Source organism: Mustela nigripes, chromosome 1 (assembly GCF_022355385.1).
Source record: "Mustela nigripes isolate SB6536 chromosome 1, MUSNIG.SB6536, whole genome shotgun sequence".
Classification (NCBI taxonomy): Eukaryota; Metazoa; Chordata; class Mammalia; order Carnivora; family Mustelidae; genus Mustela; species Mustela nigripes.
Genome location: NC_081557.1, coordinates 37,384,566 through 37,407,245, shown reverse-complemented (window position 1 = coordinate 37,407,245; position 22,680 = coordinate 37,384,566). Strand labels below are relative to the sequence as shown.

General features: G+C 47.5%; 1 protein-coding gene across 1 annotated transcript in view; it reads left to right on the top strand.

The window, feature by feature from the left end:
• Positions 1–384: 384 nt before the first annotated feature.
• Positions 385–22,680, top strand: part of SPON1 (spondin 1) — a 256,164-nt gene continuing 233,868 nt past the window's right edge. The window contains exons 1-2 of the mRNA XM_059407970.1: positions 385–835; positions 19,013–19,119. Coding sequence (XP_059263953.1) covers positions 598–835; positions 19,013–19,119 — 345 coding nt within the window. The 5' untranslated portion in view covers positions 385–597. The remainder of the gene's footprint in view (positions 836–19,012; positions 19,120–22,680) is intronic.

Below are 22,680 nucleotides of genomic sequence, written 5' to 3'. Positions count from 1 at the left end.
AAGTGCGGTCCTGTTTGCTGTGCGCAGGGAGAGTGGAGAGTGGAGCAGATACCCTTCGCCAAGCACCCAGCATACTGGTAGGTGCAAAGTAGGTGTGCAACAAAAGTTAGTTTTCAGTCTTTCCCTCCCTGGAGCACTCGACCGCGCAGGGTGCAAAGCTGTAGCTGGGGTGGGGACCTCAACCTCCTTGGTGGTGGGACAGAACCCGTCGCGTCCCCGTGCCTTATGATTTCCTCGCCAGACCCTGGGAATTCGGCGTCGCAAAACAAACACGGCCGCGCCGCTAATCGCCCGCTCGGAAACAAAACAGCGCTGCGCTCGGGGATCTGGGCAAGATGAGCCCGCCCTCCTCCCCCTACGCCGCCGCCCTCCCTTCCTCGCGCGGCTCGGGAGCTCAGCTCAGCTCAGCTCAGCGCAGCGCGGCGCAGCTCCGCAGCCGCCAAGGCGAGACCGGCACGGTCTCCCGGTTGCCAGCGCCGGCTCCGAGCTCCCGCTCCTCGCCCGGGCTCCGCCGGGTCTCGCTTCTACGGGGACCCTCGGGCAGGCGTCGCGTGGCGAGGGCCGGCGGCAGCCGCACAAAGTTGAGCGCCCGCGAGGATGAGGCTGGCCCCAGCACTCCTGAGGCTAAGTCGGAGTCCAGCGCTGCTGGCCCTGGCGCTGCCCCTGGCCGCGGCGCTGGCCTTCTCCGACGAGACCCTGGACAAAGTGCCCAAATCGGAGGGCTACTGCAGCCGCATCCTGCGCGCCCAGGGCACGCGGCGCGAGGGCTACACCGAGTTCAGCCTCCGCGTGGAGGGCGACCCCGACTTCTATAAGCCGGGAACCAGCTACCGAGGTAAGTGGCCCGGCGTGGCGCCGGGGGCGCGGCCCCCGGCCCCCGGAAGGGCGCCGACCGCGCGGTGCCGGAGGAGGGCGCACGGTCCCCGGGCGCACGCTGCCGGCGGAGCCCAGCAGGGGCCCTCTGTCCTGGCTGCCCTCAGCCCCTGTCGCCGCGAACCCTGCGCGGCTCCCGAGCCAGCGTCCGGGGCCGTCGCGGGGGCCGCAGCCAGGCGGTGCAGCCCCAGTTCGTAAGCGCGGTCCCCGGGCGTGGGCTGCAGCCGAGCTACGCGCCACGCCGGCCTGGCTGGGAGGCAACCTGGCTTCCCCCCTCCCTCCCGCCCCCTAGCCCGCTCCGGGAGAGCAGTGGAAACCCGTCTTCCTCCGGATCCGCCTCTGGAGTGGAGGGAACCTTGGTTTCTCTCTGTTGGGTCCCAGACCAGGTGGGGGACAGGCTTCCCTCTCTCCCATCCCTGAAGGGGAGGATACCAGCTTCTCTGAGACCAGCCCCCGGGACGGTCACTCCAGCTTCCTTGGACAGATGACTTCAGGAAAAGGGACTTAAGCTTCTCCCTTGACTGGTCCCGGGGCACGGGGAGGAGAGGAGGAAGAGTCTGAAGCTTTGGGAAGGGCCCTCGGAAAGAACTCCAAATTATTTTCCAGGCGAGGGAGAAGAGTCTGGATTTCTAGGACAGGCTCCGGATGGAATCGGCCTCCAAGGAGCGCTGTGAGGATTCGGAATAGGAAGGGAAACCCCGTGAAGACGGAAAGGAAAGCCCAAATTCCCGAGACCTGCTCCCTGGAGGCCGGAGGATCCTGGCTCCAGCCACCCCGAGGTTCTGCTGCTGGGGGGATGTCGCGCCTACACTCCTCCGCCAAGCGCGGGCTTTCAGGGGCGCGGGGAGGGAATGTCCAGGCAGGTGAGCGCCTCCTGGGCAGGAGAGCCGCTCAAACCGCGCAGACCTAAAGCCCCCTGACTCCATCCCCACCGCCCACCACCTCTCTCCGCAGCCCAGCATCTCCCCTGGACATCTTTTACCCGCGCAGCAGCCGCCGTTCTCCTGTTGGGTGACAGGACCTGGGGCAGGGAAGGAAGGCTGCCCGGTTTCACGAGGGGCCCCGCGGGCGGGGAGTGACGGGCTGCTTGTCCCCCGCGCCCCCTCGCCTCTTCGTAAGGCCGCCCTGGCGCCTCGCGGGTAAGAGCGGGTCTTGGGGGCAGCTGGTGGGCTCCAGGCCGCTGCCCTTGCATCCCCGCCTTCCGGGTTCCCAGGGCTCTGCGGCAGGAAGCGGTGGAGAGCCCTGGAGAAAGTTTGGGCCACTGTCAGCGGGCGCACCCGCCGCACAGGCCACCGTAAGCAGCCGCTACCCTTCTCTGAACGCTCCTCCTGGTTCCCCCGATCATGTCCCCGGGATCGTGTCCCAGACTTTGTCCACCTGGAGCTTCCCAGAGCGGCGTCCGGGCGCCCCCCGCACACAGCAGCGCTCAGCGCCTGGCGAGCCCCTCTGACCCCCGCGCACAGGCCAGCGGGACCCTCGGTACTGCGCGCAGAAGGAGCCCCCGGCCCAACCCGGGGAGGGAACCCGCGGGATAGCGGGGCTTGCGGGTGCGGCCTCAGCCTTTCCGAGGAGCTGGGAGACAGCCAGTCCTCTCCGTGGACCAGAGGGAGGCGGGAGTACTCCCCTTGGCCTCTTGAGGCCTCACCAAAAACCCAGGACCTGGTTTCCCTGGGGAACCCGCCCAAGCTCCACGTGGCAGGGAAAGAGGCAGCTTTGGAGTCGGACGGACTTGGCTTTAGTAGCTGTGTGACCTTGCGCAAGTCTTTTAATTTCTCTGAACTGATTTCCCAGCAGTGGAACTAGCTATTTACCCAACCGCTCTGGTGGTTGTAAGGAGTAAATGAGATGACAGAGTTGAGTCGCCCGAGGTGCCCAGGACATGTTTGCTTGAGTTGGATTAAACCTTTTTGGTTTAATAACAGAGGGATGTGCCTAGTCAGATCTGATTTGGGTGTGTGTGTATGTAACTAAAAGTAGGTGTTCTCAGCACTGCTTAGTCCAATCTACAAATGAATGGTGGCTATCTGGGTCCTCATGAATTAATGGAATGAATGAACGAGTGATTTTTTCGTATTAGCCCAAGACTGTTCTTAGTATAAGCCCAAGAGGATATTTTTAGGTGATTTAGGCAAGTCGAGGGGTGCATGCCCCTGTCCTACCAGGCATTTCTTCCCACACAAATCCTCCCTGTTGGGCTGAGCATGGGCGGCTGGTACCCTAACCTTGGGGAGTAGAGGCCCCTGGTATTCTCATGATTGGCAGAATCTCCATGACCTGGAGGTGAGAACCCGGACTGGGTGTGGGGGGCACCAGACTTCCACCGATAGGTTTTTCCAGCCTAAACATTAGCCTTTTGGACTGTGACTCCTCACTAGGGCTATTGGCCTGCAGTCTCCTTTTCTCCCTTCTGGTGCCTGAGGGATCTTGAAAGGAAGATGTTGCAGGAACCATGCTGGGGCCTTCTGAGCAAATACCCTGAGATTAGCAAACCTGATTCCGCCACTCAAAGTTAGGAGGAAAAGGGCGCTCGCCTAGTTAGTTTGTGACATTTTCTGTTGGCTTATACTTTCTTAGAATAATTATGTTAAAAGTAAATCGAATGCATTCTGTTCAGGGTATTGACTCAGGGCCGTGGGAGTTAACATTCCTCTGGTGTTCTGGTTGCTTTTTTACTTTTTCTTGAGTTAGAGCCCCTCACAAGCCTTGGAATCAATGGCTTGTTTTCCTGCCTGAAATCTTTGTCTCCAGAATTCCTGTTCATCCCTGAATAGCTTCTGCTCTCCATGCCCCCCACCCAGGATCTGCTTTAGGTATTCTACACTGGATTAAAATGGGCACTGTGTTTAAAAAAAAAAAAAAATATATATATATATATATATAGAGAGAGAGAGAGAGAGAGAGAGAGATATGACATGAGACTTCTTCTCAACAGCCAGGATCCAATGGAGATTATTATTCAGGCTTTTCTAAATTGTTAGTACTATATTGACTTCCTTCTCTCTCCCACCACTTCTCTCTACTCTCCCTCCCTCTTCCCCCTATCCCCCTCCCTTGGCAATAACTGTGCTTTAGAAAGCTCTGAAAGGCCTGCTCTGTTTCTGACCATGGCCTCCTTTGACAAGGAGATTACAGTGATTAAAAATAACAAGTTGAGGATCCTCAAGGGGCTTCCCATATAGGAGGACAATTTGCAGGACCAGCCATTCCCAGATCACAATTTCAAGCCAAATAGAAGAAAATCAGCTGAAATGTTCAAGAATTGATTGAAAATAAAAGAGGCTCTTTTGTCTAACGAAAGGTCTGTTTATGAGAAAAATAAAGCCAGACCCTGGCTAATGAGAGTGGCTTTTCCTAGATGCTCTTTAAAGGGAAATTTCAAGGAACTTGATGAGAAAAGAATGTCCAGTTGCGGTTTCAAAAGCTTGTCCAACTTCAAGCACAATTGCGGGATTTATTCTAAACAGGGAGGTCTGGAGACCTCCAAAGCTGCCTGGCTTTCTCTTTCTTTATCCCCCCCTGGGGCACACAATGCCATAGGAGTGGGTGTCCTGGAGAGCCCCATCTCAGTCTGGTAGAAAGAGCTTAGGCTTTGATGTTGACTGGGTCTGTTTCAACTTCTGCTCAGTCGTATATTCACTGTGTGACCTCAGGCAGGCCACTTCACCTCTCTGAGCCATAATTTCTCCAGCTGTAAAATGAGAGAGCTCCCCCACTCCTTACAGCATTGCTGGGAGAGTCAGACATAATCTTTTTATGGTGGTGGGGGGAATCTGTCATAGAGTAAGTGCTCAAAAATATATATATAATAAGATGATTATTTTGGAAATAGAAAAATACTTGATGGAGACACTGGATGAGACATTGTGTAAGTATTTCCTACTCATCTGACTTATTCTTTCCATTACTTTGAGGTAATTTATTGTTATTCTTATTTTACAGATGTGATGACCAACTCTCAGAGAGGTTTAGTAACTTGCCCATGATCACACAGCTAATAATCAGTAGAGTCAGGATACAAACTAAGGGATGTTTGACTCCTAAACATATGTTCTTAACCAGCCTTCTATATTGACACAGTAAAATGAAGGGGGAATAAAATGAATTCACTCTAGCTACCCTTGGGCTTCTGGATGGTGAGTCTTCATTGAAGGGAAGGAGCAACATTTCAAGATAATAACTGACATATCTTGGGATACAGTGTATAAAGTGATGGCTCCTTATTTACATTTGCTTTTTTTCTTTCTATAGACTTCAGGATTGCATTTCCTCATAAACCAGAGAATTAATTTAGGAACATGAACAACCTTGTCAATCTATAGCCAAGTCCTTTTGTTTGTGGGGAACCAGAAACAAATTGGATAGGGAAAAAACCCTAATTTGATGGTTGGTTTATTTTTACATGCAGATGTATACCACCATGCCTACCAAATGATGTATTTGGAAAGTATATATGGAGAATCTGAGAAATTTAAACTGGATAAGGACTTTTAAGTAAACTATTTCTGCTCTAGTGGGGTTTTTAAAAATTAAGTACTGCTGATGAAATTGTAATTCCCTGTAAGTCGCCCCCCCCTCTCCTTTTTTCTGCTACCATCCCCCTCTTTTTTAATCATGTTACTTAATTTTTTAAACTTCCCCCCCTTTAATAACTATTTAGTTCAGATTGATAAAAATTAAGAGTTTCATGAAATGCAAAAAAAAAAAAATTAAAACTTAACCAAAAATGAAAGCATATCAAATAGACATTTGTCAAGGTTAGAACTTGGGTACTCCCGGGACGCCTGGGTGGCTCAGTTGGTTAAGCAGCTGCCTTCGGCTCAGGTCATGGTCCCAGCGTCCTGGGATCGAGTCCCACATCGGGCTCCTTGCTCCGCAGGGAGCCTGCTTCTCCCTCTGACTCTGCCTTCCACTCTGCCTATGCTCGCTCTCGCTCGCTCGCTCTCTGACAAATAAATAAATAAAATCTTTAAAAAAAAAAAAAAAAAAAAAGAACTTGGGTACTCCCCACGCACGGTGAAGTTGTCATTCCATTGCTGCCGACTGACTCAGCTGGAACAATAGGGTATAACTGCTGATATGTCCACCAACATGGGCTAACATAGCAAGAACTTTTCACCATTCCTCTCCATTTGCTTGTTACACAGAGTGTCAGATGTAGGTCAATATTAATTTTTGTGGGGGAGGAAAACCCCTTACCAAGTTATATTAGTTGAGATACAGGTTAAGCTCGTGTTCCAAAGAGACCCCAAAATACAGTGTTTTAAATAAGAGGTAAATGGGAAGTCTCAGATGATGGACAGCTTTGCTCCACAGGGTCAGCCAGGAGACCAGATTCCTTCTGTTGTGTGGCTCCGCCAAACCCCTAGCACTCTGCTGTCCCATAGGTGGCCACGAGTGACAGCACCTGAAATGTAGCTAGTCCACATTGAGATGTGCTGTGTCAAGTACATACTGGTTGTTGAAAAATTAGGATGAAAGAAAAATAAACTTCTCCAATAGCTTTTTATGTTGATTACGTATTGAGGTGATAATTATATATATTAGGTTAAACAAAACATAGGGCTAAGATTAATTTTACTTGTTTTACACTTATGTCTACCAGATACTTGTTAACAAATACACTGAATTTCACCTGCCTTGAGCTTATTGCTGCTGGTTACAGTCATGTCACTACCAACACATCTGGGTTCTGGTCAGCTGGCAGCTTTCTTTTGCATCACGTGACCCAGAATGGTGCCCAGCACTTCCAAACACACTCTACTGCTAAGAATTTAGTGACTTCACCACATCTAGCTGCAAGGGAGCCTGGGAAATAGAACATTTAGCTGGGCAGCCAAATGCCTAGCCAAAACATGGGGAAAGGACTCGTTGTTTTCCAAAAGGATGAAGGTGAAAATGGATTTAAAGGCACAATTAGCTATCTCTGCCACATGTTTTAAGGCACAGTCGTATAAAAACACAGTATTTTAAGGCCTCTCACCCAGTGAAAGGGATCTAGACGGTCTTCTCAACAGCATGTGAGGTTGATATACTTGCTAAATGAGTCCACAGGGAAAGGAGAGTTCCTGTGTGTGTGTGGGAGGAGTATTGGTAAGCTTCATAATGAGAAGAAAAAGGTATGTCAGACTGGCCTGTTCTGTCTCACCTTCTCCCTCAGTAAAGGAGGAAGCTATAAGGACAGAAAGGAATGACGGCGGAAGTGGATGAAATAAGACAACGAGAGAGAGAAGAAGGAGGAGGAGGAGAAGGGAAAATAAACTAAAAGAGAAAAAAACAAAAGCTCCCTGGGGTATATATTCCGAATGAAAATGAAAGACAATATGAGGAGACAGGAGACCCAGGGTTAGGTTCAAGAGGCACTATGGAAAGCAAAGATCCCATAAGTCAAAATTATTCCTTAAAAATCCTTTCAAATTGTACATAAACTACACAGGTACTAGACTGAAGGTAGCCTTACTTGTGTCCCCTTCCAGACAGTTCTGTTAGTGGGGAATGGAAGCAAACCAACATTTCGCAGAGGTCCAGCGCTGCTAATTGTCCTTCCAGCACTGGAAGGGACCAGTGCTCCCCCAACTGAGTAACAGGTAAAACAAACGGTTTGCTTGTCCCCAACCACTGACGTGACAGGTACAAAATACTCACTGTGATGGGTGAGGGGGTGGGAGTCTCCTCTCATGCACACTCAAGCACGTGTGTGCATTGAATGGAGTGGCAAGTGGCCCAAATTATCAAAGGTGTTCTTTCTTCTATCTTCTTCTGACAGCGTACAGTTGTGTATGTGATGACGTCGTAAATGTCTACAGTATCAGGGAGCTTATCATGTCATAGAATGCTTTCCGCATGGCTGGCCAGCTCTTGCTGGTATACATTTCCCACTTTTATAGAGTGTCTTGGCTGGGCTAGAGTTGGGGCTAGGCTGGGAAGGGTAAGGAGTTAGGTGACATCACCAGATGTCCTTGGGAGCTCCACATAGTCAAGGCTTCTAACTTTCACAGAATATTCAAAACTTCCATGAAAAGTTCTGGAAAAGTCAGACACATCTATGGGATTAGCTGAGGCCCGGAAGACACATGGGAAATAACTTGAACCCTATCTACAGTTGTGGCTCAGGTATTTGCAGATATGCATCCCTGGACTTCAGGAGGGCAGAGAAGGGCTCCAAGCACAAGCCAACCTGCATGGGGGATAGGAGTGTGGGTGGATGGGCAGAGTCAGAGCAGGTCATAAGAACTGGGTGGTGCTTCTAGGTGCTATAGGAAGCTCTTATGATCCTCCTCCTGTCCTCTCCTCCTCCTTCTCTCTTTCTCCTTCTCTTCAGCCTTCTTCATTTCCTTTCTTTCCTTTTCTTTCTCCCCACAGCTGCAACACTACCCTTTGAATTTTACAGACACACCAAGCTCATTCCCACCCCAGGGCCTTTGTACATACGCTTCCCCTTGACGAGAATGGTCATGCCCACATCTTCGTGTGGCTTGCCCCTCATCTTTTAAGTTCAACTCAGATTTTATCCCTTTAATGAGGCTTCTCTGACCACCTGTTTATGTTCCCCATTACATTTGCCTGATTTTGTTTTCATCATAGCCCTTAATCACTCTCTGAAATTATCTTGTGCATCATCTACCTCCTCATGCTGGAATAGGCGCTTTATGAGAACAAGGACTGTGTCTTTCTTATTTGCCATTTCTAGCACCCAGAACAGTCTATGGACATAACAGGCACTAAATCATCATTCTTGGGGGGCACAAAAAAAACAACAATGAAGAATGCTCACGTGAGATCTCCCTCTAAGAGACTTAGATATGAGAAAGAGAAAGAAGAGAAAGTGTTTGTCAGCCAGAGAAGTGAGACCAGAGACGGGGATCAACAGCAAGGAGGGAGCTCCAGGTGGTGGCAGCAGAGAGAAAGGATGCCCGGTGCCCTGGGGGCACTGCCTGGGGGATGGCACGGTGAGGACCGGCAGATGGCTGGGTCCCAGGTGAAGACTGTTGGGAGGAAGGTGATCTGCATTCTGGAAAGCCAGGTCAGGGATGGTTCAGAGGTGAAGAGCTGAAGGACAGCAAGCAAAAGAGCAAAGGGAAGGGGCTCCAGGTTCAGACACTGGCTCTGATTGAACGAAAAAGGGGGCAGAGAGAGGATTCTTGACCCATCACACCTGGACACCAATTATCAAGTGACTTTCCCTGGAATTACCACTTGGTGGGATTATTTGTGTGGTTTCCAAACCTAGCTATGCATCAGAATCACTTGGAAAAGTAAACAAACAAACCATAGCTTCCCAGACCCACCCCAGACAAAGGGCTGGGTTCCAGAAATCTATTATCTGCCTTTTTTTTTTTTTTTTTTTTTTTTTGGTAATGGAGAGGGAGGGAGAAGCAGAGGGAGAAGGAGAGGGAGAAAGAGAATCCTAAGCAGGCTCCACGCCCTGTGGAGCTCGATGTGAGGCTCGATCTCACGACCCTGAGATCATGACCTGAGTTGAAATCGAGAGTAGATGCTTACCCGACTGAGCCACGCAGGCGTGCTCCCCCCAACCTTTTTTTAAATTTTAAAACAAGATGGGGAGAGACAAATAGAGGGTGACCAAAAGGTAGTCACTTTTCTATGAGCATGCTTCCCCACCACAGCCTCTCCCAGCCCCACCACAGCCTCCCGTGCTCTATGTAGGTGAATATGGCTCACATCACTGCCCTTTCCTGTTACAGTGAGTGGCCAGTAGAATGTCTTCAAAGCTAACATGATAGCAGCCTTTCCCTGCCTTGGCCATGGAATGGTGGGGAGAGAAGAATCAAGAGCTTCCTTTAGGTTGACAACATTCCCAAACTGGCAGAGCCTGAGGCACAGCTGGGCTGGTTGTACTTTCCTCTTGCCAACATTTCCCTTCCGTGTAACTTCCGCTCATGGGTCCAAGTTTGGTTGTCCGGAGATGAGCAAACAAGGTCTCCCCCTTGGCCACATGGCAGCCCTTGAGGTGTTTGTGGAGAAATACCAACTCCAGCGTCTCTTCTCACTCCAATGCCCCCTCTTTCTTCAGCCATTCTTTCTAGGGTGCTGTTTCTCATCCCCTTGCACTTTGTACTCCAGATGTGCCCTGATAGGGATGGAACATGAGGAAGGATTATCTTCCTTGTCCCGAACACTGTGTTTGTGTTAAGCCGGGTCTGGCGTTGGCTGCTTTGGCAGCTGTGCTGTGCTCTGGGATCGTGCTGAACTTCTTGCCAGTTAACATGCCTGTGAACTCCTGGGAAGGCATGTATCCCTCCTCTCCCTGTACTGGTGTGACTGGTTCTTGAATCTAAAATTTGACATGATTCCTCCTGACTTGGTCTTAGCCTTCCTCAGACTTAATCCAGCACGTTTGGGCCCCTCCCTATAGCTGTCAACCACTCATGAATCTGGATTCTGTCACTGAGGAATCGAGCCACATAATCTAATTTTGGATTATCTACAATTTTGATAAGCAGTCTTAGAAATCTCTAGCAAAGCTGATAAGAATAGTTGAGCAGGTCAGGCCTCCTTTGACTTTCCTTGAGTTTTTCCCTAAAGTTGACATCTAGTTAATAGTTGTATTTTTTTAAGATTTTTAAAAAAATTTATTTATTTGCAGGCAGGCAGAGAGAGGGAGAAGCAGGCCCCCTGCTGAGCAGAGAGCCCGATGTGGGACTCAATCACAGGACCCTGGGATCATGACCTGAGCCGAAGGCAGAGGCTTTAACCCACTGAGCCACCCAGGCGCCCCGACATCTAGTTAATAGTTTTTTTGAAGTCAGCTGATTTGCTCTCATCTCAGTGACCTTTAAGTACCAACTGCCACCTTCCTGGTCAACCACCTCGGTTTAGCCACAAATACTGTTCCCCCAGACTGCTAAGGAATCATACAGTCTAGGCTGAATTACTTTCTTTCTTTGTTTCAAAATTAGTGGAGGCTCTTTCCATGCAACATGTCAGGAACAAAGTCAACCTAAGTAAAGCAAAAAGAGAATTATTGAGTCTCATATTTGGAAAGTCTAGGGGTGGATCTGGCTTCAGGTATAAATGGATCTAGGAACCCAAAAAGGTTCTCTCCTCCCTCTCTGCTTTCCACACCTTTGTTCTACCTTGTCTGTCTCACTCCTCCTATCCTTTATCTCTTGGCTGTGTTTTTATGAGTTGTCCTCATTTTTCTTACTACAGATAAACTTTCTCCAAATAACAAGGAGGAGAGCCGCCAAGAACCTTGAATGAAAAGCCTTTCAGTTAGTTCTGTAACTAAAAGAAAGGCCCTTGTCCCTTTAACTGTAAACTGGAAAATCTCAGGGAAGGATTCTGATTGGTCCATCTTGGATCATAGACCCAGGTGACTGGGATGTGGAGAGAGACTAAATTTGGGTCATCACTTCTGTGATGTTATGTTTCGGGAGGGAGATCATCCAGCCCCAAAGATCGTCCAAATAGGGGAAGAAGTGAGGCTCCTGGGCAGTGTGCAGCCATGGCGCTACCTGCCCTCACCCATGTTCCCAGCCACACTCTCTTGGCTGACACATTTCCAGGTCCCCAGGAGCTTCCTTCCCACCCATCCTGCTTCCTGTCCATGCAATGGTCAGTTCAGAACTCATTCATCTGGCTCCCAGCTGTCCCATGAAGTGGGAGCACATAGGGGAAAGAATGAGCTTCTCTTGAGCTGTTGCAATGTGCATCATACACATTCCCTCTTTTCATCCTTACAACAAACCCATTAGATGAGAATGATGATCCCTATTTTATGGATGAGAATGATTTATTTTTAAGACAGCTGATCACTTTAACATTTATGTATACTCACTATTACAAATAGTAATTCATTGTCATAATAATAATATGAGATAAATACTATTACTGCCATTTTAGAGGAGATTAGAAACTGCGACCATGAGAGGTGAAGTCACTTGCCCAAGGTTGCACATAGGAAATGGGGTCGGGGGGACTCAAATCCAGACTTATTAGTTACATCCATTATAGAAAAACAGTTTTTGATTTTTAGATATGTGTGCTATTTCATTTGGAATGGGAGGTGTTTCATCTCTGGCTGGGGATGCTGGATCACTGGCTAAAGAAGACCATCCAGGGGAGGAGGGTAAGCCAACCCTACCATACACATGGCTCATCTTTAGATTTTCAGCCTTATCTTCCCATCTGTCAACCCATCACTAGCATCTCCTCTCTGATTCTGACTGGGTGGGCTCAACTGGGCCAATTTCTAAGTGAAGCATCTGAGTTGCAGCTTCCACGTTCTCTGAACATCATGCAGAGCAGGGAGGGGGCCACGGTGGCTTGTGGACTGCTCCAGTAGTCCTTGGAACCCCCCTGTTGCAAGTTAAGGCAGAAGTTAAATTCTCTGTAGTTGACATGTGGGACATGAGGACTGGGGCAGCTCAGTTACATTTAGCAGGTGGATGGCAGATGCTGGCCCTGGGATGGGTCTGGGGTCTGGTTTGGGGTATTTTCACTGCTGTTGGGGCTGGGGAGTCTGAAGCCCACAGGCAGAGTGGGGAACATGATGGTAGTGGGTGAGCTCCAGTGAGGGTGATAAGCACAACAGATGAACTGGGTAACAGCTCTTCAGAGTGTGTGTTATATGGTTGATGCACCAACCTTTGAAGGACCCAGAAAAGTATTTGGGAACTGGGGTTTGCATATGGCCAGTGTACCCACAGCTGGGGAGAACTCAACCTTGCGCAGAGATTTAAGGCCAAGCTCCAGTGTGAAAAGTCGGCCCTCATGTAAGCAAGGCAAGCCAGAGAGGCCCTGGGCACTGGTTTTTAGGGAAGGGCTATTATTCAGTAACCATACAACTTCCAGCCTCATCTTCCTAAAACATAAATCTGAATGTGACATTCCCTAATTAAACCCCCTGTTCCCCCCAACCCAGGATGCCCTCATCTCCTCCAGGGTGGTATCCCAAGGCTTTGAAGGCTTTGAAGTTTCTACCCCCTGTTTGCCTTCTTCCCCTGACCTCTAGCATACCTACTCTTCCTCCCAGCTTGCATTTTATGAAATACAGAATTGCTTCCGGTTTCCAAAGCCGAGACTGGCTTGTCATGCCTTTCCCTCTCCCTGGAGTGCTGTTAGTCCTCTCGTCCACTGAACAAACTCCTGTTCCTCATTCAACTTGGCGCTCAAATGCTACATCCTTCTGGAAGCCTCCTCTGGCTCCCACAGTAGACCCAGATCCTCCCTCCTCTGGGATCCCAGAGCACTTTGTTCCTATCTCCATAACACCCATCATAAGCTGTACAAAATATCTGCAGATGTGTCTTTGATTTATGTATTTATGTATTTATTTATTTGAGAGAGTGAGCGAGAAAGAGAGCACAAGATGGAGGAGGGTCAGATGGAGAAGCAGACCCCTTGCTGAGCAGGGAGCCCATGCGAGGCTCGATCCCAGGGCCCCGGGATCATGACCCAAACCAAAGGCAGACTCTTAGCTGAATAAGCCACCCAGGTGCTCCCCAGATGTGTCTTTTCTTCCAAGCTTTTAGATTATATGATCCTAGAGGGAGAAGCCCTGTTTTTTCTCTGTGTTTCCAGAGGCAGAGCCCTGGGCTGTCAGAGACAAATGCTCAGTAACGAAAGGATGAGGGAGGCTAATGCACTCCACATAGTAACCCAGGGGGATTTTGGAGGAGGGACCAGAGCAGGAGGGAGCCCACTATGCATTGAAGACAAACGAACACCTTCTCATTCATTCATTCATTCATTCAATGAGTCTTTTTTTTTTTTTGAAGATTTTATTTATTTATTTATTTGACCGAGAGAGATCACAAGTGGCAGAGAGAGAGGGAAGCAGAGTCCCTGCTGAGCAGAGAGCCCGATGCGGGGCTCGATCCCAGGACCTCCCAGGACCTGAGCTGAAGGCTGAGGCTCAACCCACTGAACCACCCAGGCGCCCCCATTCTATGAATCTTTATTGAGCATTTACTGTGTGATAAAAGGCACACTAAAGGCTAAAAATATAGTGCAGCTTAAGACAGACTTGATCTCTGCTCTCGTAGAGTTTACAGGTTTTTAGAGGAGACCAGCATTTAACATATAATTCACAAGTAAGTATATACTTAAAACGGGTGAGAGGAATCTGGAAAAGGGAATGTGTGTTGGAAGGTTATAGTGTGTGTGGGGCTGAGGGGACGTCACAGCAAACCCTGTACTGGGTGTGATGAGCTACAGGAAGATTATTCATTACAAGTGCTTACCCAGATCTCCCCAGAACCTGGCCTGTGAGGATCATCCCCAAATCCTGTGAGGATGATCCCCGCTGCAGTCCTCTCAGGGGTCCTTCAGGGGCACCTCCTAGAGTTTTTCTTGAGTGGTTCAGTGATTGTCCCTGAGGACCAGCTTTTTGAAACCCATCATTGGTTCATCAGCCTGTTGGGCATCACGATCTTTGTCATCATAATCATCACCTTTGTCATCGTCTTCTGCTGCCCCAACATCACCAGCACCATGGCCAGCATCCGTTACAGGTCTCGAATCCTTTTATGTTAGGCTCTGTGATGAATGTGTATTTAATCCTCTCCACATTCCCACAAGGAAGGCAATATCATTAACTTCTTTTTAAAAATGAGGGAACAGGGAGGTGAAATAACTTGCCAGAGGTCATGTAATTAATAAATGATAGCTCTAGGGTACTCATCCCAAATCTTTGCTCTTAACCAGTCCCCCGGATGTGCTTTCAGGATGGCTCTGGATGGACCTTTTTTGTTTTTTTCAAATCCTTCATAAACATTTTTTCTTGAATTTCTTGGGTCTCTTAATGGCCTCTCTTGGGAGGCGCTTGGGAAGAGTCATTAGAGAGAAGATTCTATTATTTATTGCCGAGCTGTCATCTTCAGTCATTACTGGGACTCAGAACACACTGCACATTTGTTTCTTTCAGGAGAGTCATATAATGGGGCTCTCTGGAGGGCTGGGATCTCCTGTCTTCCTTCAGATTATACTGTGTACCACCATCGTCACCAGTGATAATGAGGGATCGAAGCCCCACACTGAGTTCCACCTCCAGAGCCGCCATCTTGTTGGTTGTACTCAGTGAGGGAGAGTACCCCTCAGTGTTTTTGAACCAGCAGGAGTGCAGCACTCTGGGAAGCTGAGTTTATGGTTAGCCCTTTAAGGGCACTACCCAGATGTACAAAAAAGTGAGTATTTATCATTCAGAAACATTACTTTATAATAATTTTATCAAAATATAACTAACCCAGGGAAAAGTTCACAAATCACACAGCTCAGTGAATTATCACATGTTGAGTACACTGGGGCAACCGGTCCCCAGATCAAGAAACAGAACATGATCTGTGCTCCAGAGGTGTCTCTTGTGCCCCCAACCCCCAGATCAATTCTCACTCCACTTTGCCTCATGGTAACTGCTGTCCTGACCTCTGCATCATAGATTATGTGGTCTGTTTTTGAACTTTGTAATTATCTCAAGTGAAAGAAGACACAGCTTTTGTATTATTTTGAGTGTCTTCTTTCACTCAGTTATGTTTATGAGATTCATCCCTGTTGTATGTAGTAGGAATTCCTTCCTTTGCATGACTACAGTGCGTTCAATTATACGAATATGCCATGACTTACATATCCATCTTACTGATGATGGACATTGAGCGTTTCCATACAATGTTACTATGAATCTTCTGATGGGTGTTGTGTGGTCCCCATCTGTATGCATTCCTGTTGATTTAGGGTGACATTACTGGATCATAGGGTGTGTATGTGTTCGGCCTCAGTAAATACCGCCAAAGAGTTTTCCAGTGAAAACTGCTTATTTTTGGTTCACCGGTGTTTGAAAGTTGCAGTTAACGTTTGATATTGTTAGTCCTTTTATGTTTAGTCAACCTGATGGAAATGCAGTAATTTTTATCTCCCTGTTGGCTAACGAGGTTGGGTGTCTCATATGCTTTTTGGCCATTTGGAGACCTTCTTTAATGAAGTTTTAGTTCTTGTGTTTTGCCTATTTTTCTCTATTGTGTTGTCTATCTTTTTCTTATTGATCAGAAAGAAGCTTTATATGTTTTGGATTAAAGTCAGTTGCAAATACCTTCTTCCACACTCTGCCCTGCTTGTTCCTAATGGTGTCTTTTCTTGAGCAAAATTTTTATATCATCTCATCTATATATCTTCTCCTTTATTGTCAGTGTTTTGTTGTTGTTGTTGTTGTTGTTTTGTATGTCCTGCTTAAAAAGTCTTTCTGACTCCAAGGTCATACATATTTTATCCTTGGTCAACTTCTGAAAGCTTTGTTGTTTTGTTCTTCACATCTACTCTACCATCTGTGTAAAGTTTATTTTGTGTGTGTGTGATCTGTAAGACCAAGAGACACCTGTTTTTACCTGGTTGTCTAGTTGCCCCAGCAGCTCTGTTGAAGATAATTGTCTTTTCCCCCAGCTGCCCTGCATCCCGTCCTTAATCATACATCAAGTTTCCAGGTACTCGTAGAACTTTTGCTAGACCCCAAACTATACAATTGGCCTTTCCTCCTTCCTTGCTAGGACACACTGGCCGAACTTCTGTAGCTGCATTAGTCTCAACTCGTGGTAGCCCAGGCCCCCCAACTTTTCAGCTCTCTAGATGGCCTTTGATATTCTTGACCCTTTGCATTTCCATGTATGTTTTACAATCAACCTGTCATTTCCCCAAAAAACATGATGACAGTTTAATTTAGATTGCACTGAATCTATAAATCAATTTGAGAAGAACTGACATCTTTATAACAGTGAGTTTACTTGTCCATGAACACAATTCAGTAAACTTAACCGCACATCAACTCTGTGCTAATCACTGTGCCAAGCCTAGATGTGGTTCTCGCTTTTGAAGGACTTGAGCGAGTAGGTAAACAAACACTTATCCACAAAATGCAATGTGATCATCTCATCACTGATAAGAGCTAATATTTATTAAGTGCCTCTTATATTCCAGGCAGGATTTTAAGAACTTTACATGTATTAATTCATTCACCCTTCCCACTGATACTTGGACGTAAGTGCTGTTATCATGCCCACCTGTAGGTTTTTTAATTGCAGTGCAGTCTACATACCATATTATATTAGTTTCAGGTGTACAACATAGCAATTCAAAATTTCTGTGCATCGCAAGGCAATCCATGATAAATCTAGCTACTACCTGTGGCCACATAAAGGTTTTATGATATGCTTAACTGTATTCCCTATGCTGTATATTGCGTCTCCTTCTCTTACTTATTTTATAACTGGAAGTTTGTACCTTTTAATCTTCTCCCCCTATTTTACCCATCCCCCCCACTCCACTCCCCTGTGACAACCACCAGATTTTTCTCTGTTATGTGAGTCTGTTTTTGTTTTCTTTTATTTGTTCATTTGTTGCCCCACTCTAGATAGCCTCAGACTGCTTTAAGGCTGGGAGTCTGTCCCTCAGGGATCTCAGCTCTTTCTTCTGACGTCAGAGTCATCATTCTCTGTCGGCCGCTCTTGAGCACTATACTTTCCTGGCTGTTTTACTGTGCTTTTCCTCTCACCCTTTCTTCCTTACTGGGAAGGTCTATTTGACCTTTTCTAGACATCAGTAGCCAATTAGAATGCTCTACTGCTTTTATGGGATGAACTGACCAATTATAGCGTGAGATTTGCAATCTTTGCGTCTCAAAGTCCTGCCCTGAAATATCACTGTGACCACTGGTGGCTTTTAGCTTTAGGGTTTTAGCTTTTAGGGTTTGGGGGTCCTTTATTTTTAGGACTGAAACTAGAAGACTAGAATATCCTTCCGTGACGGGTGGTTGCTTATCAGAATCATGTAAATGTTATTTGTTAAATGAATTGATTTTTAAAGTTTTAAAGCTTAACCCTGTGAAATACCCATGCTATGACTAATATACTCACTATGTATAATTCTGGGCGGAATGTTAAGCTGGGGAGGGAGTATGGCCCGAAGTCTGCCTCTGGGTCATCTTACCACCTTGGTGTGTCTGTTGACCTCTCTGTGTCTTTGTTTCCTGTCTGTGAAATTAAAGGGCTGGAATGGAAGATTCTTGGGAGAGGCTTGAGGCTCTAAGAGTCTATAATTCCACATTTAAAGTCCAGAATCTTAGCACTTTAATCCACACAGTAATTTAAATCTCAACTTACATAAATTTCAAGAAACTGGAATTGAGATTTTTTTTTTTTTTTTTTTTGGATGTCAGGCTCTGTGCTAGGGGATAGAGATACAAAGAATTAAAATGAATTCCTCTCCAGCATAACTCACAGTCCAATGGAGAAGGCTGGTAAAAAGAGTATTGCAATGCAATGCAAAAATTGCAAGAAAGAATTTCCATCTCGGGAGATTGAAGATACAAATGAAGGGGTGACCATCATTGCTGAGTAGACCCTTAAGCTAGATTTTCATGAAAACATAGTTATATTTTATAACTGTAGTTTATTTCCAGTTCATGCAAAGTAAACATGGATATTTCTGGTCCATGAGTGATTCTCTCTGTAGTTATTCAGAAACCCAGGTTCCTTCCCTCTTGTGGCTCCACCATCTTCTCGCACGACACCAGAGTCTCCTGCTGGATCCCCTGCATTCTGCAGCCATAGGTGGGAAAGCAAGAGTAGGAAGTTTGTGTGGGCCAGGATGGAAGTGGGATTCATCATGTCTGTCTGTGCTTTCCCTTGAAAGAATGAGAGTGCAAACAGACCTAACCTCAGGGGAGGCTGGGAATGTGGCCTAGCTGAGATCTCACAAGAAAAAGGAATTATGTTTTGGAAAACATACAGCCATCTCTGCCCCCACAAAGGACTTTGTAAGGGAGTTCTGCTGTGAGCAGCTAGGTTTCTCTCAGACCAGTCTAATGGTGAAGTCCAACATGACACAGCTGTCAAGACGGGACTACTGACCAGGGACTCTCTTTATCAAATTGTGGATACTTGGAGAGAGCTCACTGAAGCCTTTGTTGGTTCAGCTGAGATCACAGTTGAGGCATTTCACAAGTTCTGAAATGTAGGGGGGAGCAGGGTGGAGGGCGATAGTTCATGACTCAAAGGAATGAGACTTTTCCACTGTCCACGGCCCGTCCAACCCACAGGTCTGGCATACTGATGGAGAACTCGTGAACATCCCTTTGTCAGATGGAAGCCAGCTGATTCCTGTGCTCTTAATTTGCTTTCTTCTCTCTCCACAGTAACGCTTTCAGCTGCCCCTCCCTCCTACTTCAGAGGATTCACATTAATTGCCCTCAAAGAGAACAGAGAGGGCGATAAGGAAGAAGACCACGCTGGGACCTTCCAGGTAAGACCCCTCTGGGCTCCTCCACAGCCCCCGTGCCCTTGTGGGTGGAAGCCAGGTGAGAGGTGGGCAGACTGAGGAGCTTAAGTGACAGCAGAGACCCAGGGGCCCGAGGTGGCTGAGGTACCACTTCCTGAGGGCACTTCCCTTGGCCACAGTCATGGCGGATCAGGTCCGTTGGAAAGATGCATAAAGGAGTAGGCAGCAAATGCCGGAAGGCCTTCGGGCCCGGCCAGCAGGCAGGGCTCTGCTCTGAGCTCCCAGTGCCTGCGGGCGGCAGACAGCCCAGCTCTGTGGGACGCTCGGAGCCCTGGCGGGGCCCGGCTGTTTTTCCTGAGACCCCTTTGGTGACTGACTGGCAATTCTCAAGCGTCCACCGAACGAGAGCTTAGGATGGCCCGACTGGAAGGAATACGAAGCATAGGAGAAGGGCTATTAAAGGGACGAAGAGATTGATTTATGAGAGGAGATTAAAAGAATTAAACATGCTTTGCTTGGCTAAATGAACAGGGCTGAGTGTGAGAGGTGGTAATGGTCTTTAAATGTCAGTCCTCACAGAGCGGCCTCCTCCAGGGGAGGCTGCGTTTGACTTTGTACAAAAGGGCACGGCAAGACGAAAGTGGGTCAAGAGAAGAAAGGGAATCGCAAAGGCGAGGGCCCTGACAGTGAGTCATATTTCACCGTGGAATATTCTTCCAAGGGAAGTGGCGGGAACATCATCCCCTTTCAGAGGTTTAGAAAAAAGGCCGTCCAGTCGTCAGAACCTGTCCCAGAAGGATTGGGGCCATCCGAGGAGGAGGCCTGGCCAAATTGGCTGGAACCATTTCTCATCTTAAATTTCCATTGTTCTAGAATCCATTTTTTATCTGGCATTTGCAAACTCAGAAGAACAAAATAAAACCTCAGAAATACGCCCGTAGTTGACTGCTGGGGCCTCTGGTGCAATTGAGGGTGCCGTAGAGGGACCTGCCCCAAAATATCTTCTTCGCCCAAAGATATCTTTTAATCTTTTTGTAGCCAGGTTGTAATTTTGAATCCCCTGTTTTAAAAAATGTCCATTGCAAAAAAAAAAAAAAAAAAATTCCATTGCTTCGGCTTTTGGGCTTCCAGCCTATTGGGACCGTTAATTCCATGCTCATCGTAATGTCCTTGTGTGTACTTAGGTATGAGCAGGAACTTTCTTGGCATATATCTGAAGACATTGCCCAATTATAATACTAATGATGGCCAATATTTGTTGGGTTCTGACCCTATGCCAGGCATTAGGTTAAGTTCTTTACTTTATTTTGGTTTATCTCCTCTTAATCTAATTAGTATACCTCATCTCCTTTTGGTTCTCCAAACAACCAAGTAGATAGGAACTTGTATTCCTGTTTCATGGATCAGGAAATTGAAACTAGCCAGGTTACATCATTTGCTTAATCAGCTAGTGAGGAATAAGGCCAGGTTCCTCCACCAGGTGTCTGATTCCAGAGACTGAACTGTTTAAGCTCTGAATAGTACTGAATAAGCTCCGGGCACAAGTGTGTTTGCACAGCGTGTCGGTGAGGTCATCATCCTCGAGAGAGGGAAATCCAGGCACGCGCTCAGCCCACAGAGCACTGAGGTCTAGTCCCCCGTCCTTGTTGCGCTAATTTACCTGGAGGTGTGGCTGGTGTTTCAGACTCGGGCAGCTGAGAGATCTGGGTGCCTGCCTGTCAGGAGGGGTAAAGTTCTAGGAAGGGAAGAGGTGGGGGGGGGGTGGGGGAGCATGGGACCTTAATTTTCACCCAGACAAAATGAATCTTCTCTAAAAGGATGCTTAGAGATATATGCTCAAAAGAGTTGAAATCAGGGTTCAAACAGAGATTTGTACACCTGTGTTCATAGTAGCAGTGTTCACAGTAGCCAAAAGGCTAAACAATGCAAGCACCCACCGAAGCAAGAACAGATGAACAGACATGGTGTACACACACCGTGCAATATGAATTCTTATTCCGGTGCATGCTACCACCTAGGTGACCTTGAAGATACCGTGTGAAGTGAAATAAGCCAGTCACATACTATATGGACAGTATGGACAAAAGGACACATACTGTATGATTCCACTCATGTGACAGAGAGTAGTCAAATCCAGAGAAACAGGAAGTCCAGTGGTAGCTGCCAGGGGATGTCCAGGAGGAGGGAATAGGAATTATTGATGAACAGGTACACAGTTTGGGTTTGGAAGATGAAAAAACATTCTGGAGGGGGACAGGGGTGATGACTGCATGAAAATGTGAATGTACTTGATGTCACTGAACTGTGCACTTAAAATGGTTAGGATGGCCAATTCTATGTATATTCTACCCCCCCCCCCCCCCCCACACACACACAAACGATGCCTGAGTTAGCCTGATGGGGACTTGATGTGAAGTTAGGTGTGAGGAGTTACGTGGCTTCTTTCTTTTTTTTTTTTTTTTTTAAAGATTTTATTTATTTATTTGTTAGAGAGAGAGAGAGAGTGAGAGAACACAAGCAGGCAGAGAGGCAGGCAGAGGCAGAGAGAGAAGCAGGCTCCCCACTGAGCAAGGAGCCCGATGTGGGACTCGATCCCAGGACCCTGGGATCATGACCTGAGCCGAAGGCAGTGGCTTAACCAACTGAGCCACCCAGGCATCCCACGTGGCTTCTTTCTTTAAAGGCTCTTCTGTTTTAATATGATACATTGATAGTTCTCTCCAACTCATTGTCATTCCTACTCCGCTAAATCTTGGTCCCTTCAACTGATGAGTGAATACAGGGCCCAGTTCACATTGGGCAATGAGTAGATGTTTGTTGAATGAATAAATGAACATGTTACTCTTTCCACTAGTGTCCATTGCTCAGTCCTATTTGGAATTTTCCAGAACTCCTATCTCTTTAAGCATCCTCCCTTCTTCCTTCTTTTGGAGCTTTGGACATCATTTCTTGTTACCTCACGATGGATCACCACCAGAGTGTGGTCCCTGGACCACCTGGGACTGGGCACTTTTTAGAAAGACAGAATCTCAAGGCCCACCCAGACCCACTGACTGAGAAACTCTGAGGGTGGGGGTCTCCATGACCTCTGCTTTCTCAAGCCTCTGGGTGAATCTAGCATCTGCTAGAGTTTGAGAACCACGTTGGAATGAGATCTGGATCCAGCCCATCCGCCTTGAACCACAGATCCGTCTGCTCCCACATAGCCTCGCTCCTCCCGCCAGCCCTGGAGGAATCAAAGTGGGAAACAAACACAAAACATGCCGAGCAGACAGTAATAATGCTTGTGTGCCAGATACTGTTCTAAGTGGTTTACATTTATTAACTGATTTAATCCTCAGGGCAACACTCTGGATAGGAGTGTTGTCCTGTTTTTCGCAGAGGAGGGAATTGTGGCACAGAGCAATTAAGTAACTTTCTTAAGACCACTCAGCTCGGAGTGATAAAGCCGGGATTCAGACTCAACCAGTCTGGCTGCAGATCTCTGCTCTCGACCACCCGACCACGGTCTACACTGCCTCACCCTGTGTCCGTGTTCAGTGAAAACATGAGCGTCTACTACGACTTTTTTGTGGGGGTAGTTTC